This window comes from Zingiber officinale, chromosome 9B, assembly GCF_018446385.1.
Source record: "Zingiber officinale cultivar Zhangliang chromosome 9B, Zo_v1.1, whole genome shotgun sequence".
Classification (NCBI taxonomy): Eukaryota; Viridiplantae; Streptophyta; class Magnoliopsida; order Zingiberales; family Zingiberaceae; genus Zingiber; species Zingiber officinale.
The window spans coordinates 83,580,000-83,585,999 of record NC_056003.1 but is presented as its reverse complement, the minus strand read 5'-3'; the positions used below and the strand labels follow the sequence as shown (position 1 = coordinate 83,585,999).

Genomic DNA, 6,000 nt, shown 5'->3' with positions numbered 1-6,000 from the left:
AGAAACAGAAAGGAGCAAACATCCTCAAAAGTATCCAAAACTCCCCCTAGAATTTAGTCCAGAACACAAGCCGTCAAGAAGAAATCAATCAGTCCAGAACACAAGCCGTCAAGAAGAAATCGATCAAACCAACTCCACCCACCAAAGCTCAAATCCCTTGCGAAAATCCGTAGCAATTCACAAGATCGAAGAAGAACACACGGGAAACATCGATTCGCGACTCGCTCAATCATCGGGCATCAGGAACAGTATATTGGATCCCCCTAGCTACCTAAACCTTACCTCATTGATCTCACACCAACATTCAGAAAAGTACTTGCCCTTCCCTTGCCGCCTCTAGAAGCACTCGAGCGGTGTTAGCGTCGTCGGTGAGGTCGTCGGAGGTCTCCGCATCCGATCTCAATGCCCCCTTCCACCCCCCACGCCGAATCGCCAACGTGGTGTGATGCCTGGTCGGATCTTCAAGCTCAGTGAAGTAGCTCCGTCGAAGAGGGCGGAGTCAGCGATTCTTCAGGAAACACTGAGTGAATTGGGAAGGAGTCAGCGAAACAATGAGTTAGTTTGGCCTTTATACATAGGTTATCTAACCCTATCTTAGGGTAAATTTCACCCTGTCTGTACAGACAGTGTCCCAACCTCTCACAATGAGATGGTGGGACCCACACTTAAGTAGTGGGTCCCACCACCTCATTGTGAGAGGTTGGGGCACTGCCTGTATAGGCAGGATCGAATTAACCCTATCTTAGGGTAATTAAGGTCATTCAACTCCTAATTTAATTGGGTATCATATGCATCCATCAAATTGAATAATTCTATCCCTTTGAAATGTGTCGTATAAATTCATTTTAAATTCTGAAAATTTTTCATAATTTGTAGAAAATTTTGTAGATACCTTTCTTAGTTAACGCTCGTGACACTTTAGAAAATTTGTAAGTAAATTCCTTAATTAACGCTCATGAGATCTTACAATTATCTTTGTTTCAAAGAATCAAATATAAGCTTGAGTGACTACACAGATGCAAATTGGGTAGGGGACCTTGATGATAGAAAATACACATCTGGCTATACTTTCTTGCTAAATGGTGGTGTCATCTCATGGAATAACAAGAAATAGACCTGTGTAGCGTTGTCGATAATAGAAGCTGAGTGTGTAGCTTTGTACAACTGCTGTGCAAGAGATTGTCTGGTTAAGAAGGTTCTGAAGCATCTGAAGATTACTGAGGACAGTGGGAGTCTTGTTACAGTATATTGTGATCAGGCTGTTATAACTTTTCCCAAAAACTTCACATGTCCTGAAAATGACTCTTTAGTCAATGACTTATTAACTGTAGGAATGTATTCAAGGTGGCAAAAGGTGACTATGCTCGCCCCCAACGCCCCCGCTAACCCGTCCCAGGGCCAACACGAAGGATGTAGGAATGTATTCAATTGTGGCAAAAGGCGAATACGCTCGTCCCCAGTGCCCCCGCCAACCCGTCCTAAGGCCAACACGGAGGAGGTAAATCACGGACGGCTACTAGCCTTTGGAATAGTGATTAGCACATAAGGGAGATATTTATCTCAACTTTGCCGAGATTCGAACCCCAGACCTCATTGTAACAACACGCTAGCCACTAGACCCATCCGAAGGGACATGTAAGAATATATTCAAGAACTACCTTTTTCTTATCAATAATATCTCTTAATCAACGAGCTTAATCAACAAGACAATGAATGCTATCTGTTACCTTTAAAAGCCTACAAATTATGTAGTTATGGAGCAGTATAAATATGTCATAATTAATGTCATGCTTTATGCACGAGAATAGAAAAAGGCAAATAAAGAGTTGTCTGTCCAATTCTCTCCTCTACTTCAACTTAGAATATATTCACTACCATATGAATGATTATATTATTACAGTTGAATTTAAACATGATCAAATTACATGTGTACTATAAGTCACTTAGAGCTTATACACAAAAGGAGAGAACTTACTGATTTGACATATTTATTAATCAGCATAATCATGATTAGTGTTGGGAGACAAATGGTTTAGGAGGCATGTGCACTTCTTCTGAGCTCCCTAGAAGCATATGAAGAACTCTAGTCATGGTAGGTCTTTCAGTTGGACTCCATTGAATGCACCATAAAGCCACCTTAGAGAGCTTCTGTAATATTTCTCCATCATTTTGTTCAATCTCCATTGTCAATACCAAGTCTTGTCTTTCAACTAGTCGATCATACACCCATTCTGGATAATAAATCTCACTCTCTCTTCCTATTTCGGGATCAAGATTTTTTCGGCCTCCTATCATCTCCAACAATAACATACCAAAACTATAGACATCAGATTTATATGACACCGTCCCGAAATTCCTACAATACATCTCAGGAGCAATATATCCCATTGTGCCTCTCATTGCTGTCATTGTCACGATACTAACATCCCTTGAGCAAAGCTTTGCTAGTCCAAAGTCTGAAATCTTTGGATTTAAATCATAATCCAATAGAATATTATGTGGCTTAATATCAAAATGCAAAATACGTTGTTCACATCCTTGATGTAAATACTCAATGCCTCGAGCAATGCCTATTGCAATGTTCAACAATTTCTCCATGCTCAATGATTTTTTGCTTCCTTTGTCTTGTCTTGAGAAAATATACTTCTCCAAGGACTCATTTGGCATGAACTCATAGACGAGAGCACGAGTTGATCGTTCTGAGCAAAATCCCAACAAACGAGTAATGTTAATATGATGAATCCTTCCAATGGTTGCAACTTCATTTGTGAATTCTTGGCCCTCCCCTTTTGAACTTTCGAGCATCTTAACTGCTACCGGAATACCATTTGGTAGCTCCCCTTTATACACACTTCCATATCCACCTTGCCCCAACTTATTCTTGAATCTCATTGTGATCTTTTTAATATCAGAAAAAGAGTATCGAGTTGGTTTTGCATCACCATATGTTGCGAGAAATTGTTCTACCTTGATACGAATTTCTTGATCCTTTTTAGACGTCTTTAATATGTACAATATAATAAGAGATGTTAATACAACTACAAAACCACCTACAGATATTCCTGCATAGAAACAAATCATTCAAAAGACTTTTTTAGAATAGAAAGAATCAATAAAGAGATTGAACTAGTAATATTATAAAATTTATATTTAGTTCTAATGAATTGACTATGTAGAATTTATTTTCTCAAATAATTGTTTGCTCAAGAATACATATTAAAGTGGTACAAGGACTCACCAACTATGAGCCCAATGTTTGTTGTTCCTGTAAATAAAGAAAGCAAACAATTAGTAATGATTTAATTTTTTTTTCATCCAAATATTATTACATCACGAACGCAGCAAAGAGTTCTCTGTTTTATCTAAAGATCGATGTGCTACTTTTGAAGTTAATTTTTTTTTCTTTGAATTGGTTTAAAATTCCAGTTGGGTAACTCCAAATCGATATAGCATGGCAAAGACAGAATAGTAAAATACCTTTTGCAATGTTAATTTCCGTAACGATCAATTTGTTGAAAAAGTAAAATGTAATTATTAAAAATGAAAAATGACAAGGTTACCTTAATAAAAATTTGTCATGTTTTTGAACAAGAGAATATAAAAGAACGTGAGAACATTGGAACGAAGATTACCATGGCGCCTCGCTAAGCAGGCAGTTTGGTTTCTTCTGCGGCTAAATCCACATTGCTTTCCTTCTTCATGGCAGTCTCTGCATATCTCCCATTCCGGAATATTAAGAGATACATCCATCTGTAGCGTTTGAATGAATCCCTGAACCAGAACTCCAAACCTTCGTCCGCGTGCATATCCGATCCAACCACCGATTCCAGTGGTCACGCATCCTGACGGGAGTCTGTCCATGGAAGCCCAAGCATCCGCTGCATAAACCAACTGCCCTTCACTTTCATCGCTAAGGCACTTGATAGGTCCCGAAATCCAATCCGGATCTGTTGTTATTTCACTCGAGCAGGCCACCAGCTTATAGTTGTAGTAGCCGTAGTAGGGGTAGTAGCCGTAGTAGGGGTAGTAGCCGTAATAGTGTTCCAGCTGGTAAATTGATCCGGTGAGATTGGTGGAGCTGAGCTTTTGCAGTGGACACCGAGCCCATTCATTGCCTTCTACCTTGATTCTAACCGAATAAGTGTCGAATTTGATGATCTTGCAGGGCCCTAAATGAGGAAGCGTGATGATGGCGTCACCGGCAGCGGAGCATGAGACCTCCAAGCCCTGAACGCCGCAGTAGGCAGGGGTCGAGTTGACCAGGCGAAAGGGATATCGGATATCTATTTCTCCGCAGGTGGAATTAGTTTGGCAATCCTTGATAAACTCCTCTCTCTCCTCCCCCTCCAGATTTGCTCCTGTAAATAAAAGAAAGTAAATAATTAGTAGTTAGTAATGATTTAAATTCTTTTCATCCAACTATATATTATTATTGTATCACAAGTTCATATTTTATTCAAAGATATATGTGTTTCTTATGAAGTTCAATAGTGGATGCAAAATTTGAGTTAAAATTTTACTTTAAATGATCAAAGTAGCATATTTAGTTGGGTAATTAATTCCATATCGATAACATGGCAAAAAAAAGTTGATATCGATAACATGGCATATATATATATATAACATGGCAAAAAAAAATTTAATGTCATCATAATCATATTATATTATATATATATATGTATATATATATACACACGATTTTGATATACTGCGCGACGCGTACAGTGCGCGACTGTGCACGTCACGCAGTATATCATGATTTTTTTATTTTGATTAAAAAAATAAATAAAATATATTTTTTACGATTTTATTGGTAGGGTTCAGGCATCCTAATTGGGATATAATTTTTCGCTTAATTTTTTTTTAAGATTTTACCTCTAGGGTTTAGATTTTCCAATTGGATTATAATATTTAGTTAAAAAATTAAAATAAAATAAATTTAAGTATTTACGGATATTGTAATATGATAAGGGATATCGTAACGTATTATGAAATATTATTTTTTAAAATTAAAATGTCTGTGTTTTGTTATTTTTTTTAATTTTGAATTAAAAAAATAATTAATTTTTTTTAAGATTTTATTTCTACGGTTAAGGCTTTGGGTTATAGTATCAAAGTTATTTTTTTTTAAGATTTTACCTCTAGGGTTCAGGCTTTGGATTATAGTATCAAAGCTATTTAGGGTTCAGCCTTTGGGTTATAGTATCAAAGCTATTTTTTTTTTAAATTTTACCTCTAGGGTTCAAGATTTGGGTTTTAGTATCAAAGCTATTTTTTTTTAGATTTTACCTCTAGGGTTCAGGCTTTGGGTTATAGTATCAAAGTTATTTTTCTTTTTTGATTTTACCTCTAGGGTTCAAGATTTGGGTTATAGTATCAAAGCTATTTTTTTTAGATTTTACCTCTAAGGTTCAGGCTTTGGGTTATAGTATCAAAGCTATTTTTTTTTTAGATTTTACCTCTAGAGTTCAGGCTTCCCAATTAGATTATAGTGTTTGGTTTTAAAAAAAAATTAAAATAAAATTAATTTAAGTATTTATTGAGTATTATAGTACGTTGAGGGGATATATTAATGTATTAAAAATTTATATAAGGAAATGTTAATTTTGTTAATTAATTTTTTTAATTTAAAATATTAAAAAAAAATTAAAAAGTTATTAATTGATCTCCTGCGCGTCGCGCAGGAGATCAAAACTCTCTCTCTCTCTCTCTATATATATATATATATATTTGCTCAAGGAAAAAAACTCAAGGATAAACACATAAAGTGATGGGGTCCAAAAAAAGTGAAATGGTGGGTCATGACTTTATATGTCTATCCTTGAGCATTTCCTTGAGCATATCAATGCTCTTATATATATATATATATATATATATATATATATATATATATATATATATATATATATATATATATATATATATATATATATATATAATTAAAATATTTTTTAAAAATTGTATTTCTAGGGTTCATGTTTTTTTATAATTTGTAAGTTA

The 6,000-nt window shown here is 35.5% G+C and overlaps 1 protein-coding gene across 1 annotated transcript in view; it reads right to left on the bottom strand.

Annotated features, from left to right (window-relative positions):
• The window catches only part of LOC122022632 (rust resistance kinase Lr10-like), a gene marked incomplete in the record, with an annotated part of 142,714 nt that overhangs the window by 127,749 nt on the left and 8,965 nt on the right, over positions 1-6,000 (bottom strand). The window contains 1 exon segment of the mRNA XM_042580673.1: positions 4,006-4,358. Coding sequence (XP_042436607.1) covers positions 4,006-4,358 — 353 coding nt within the window.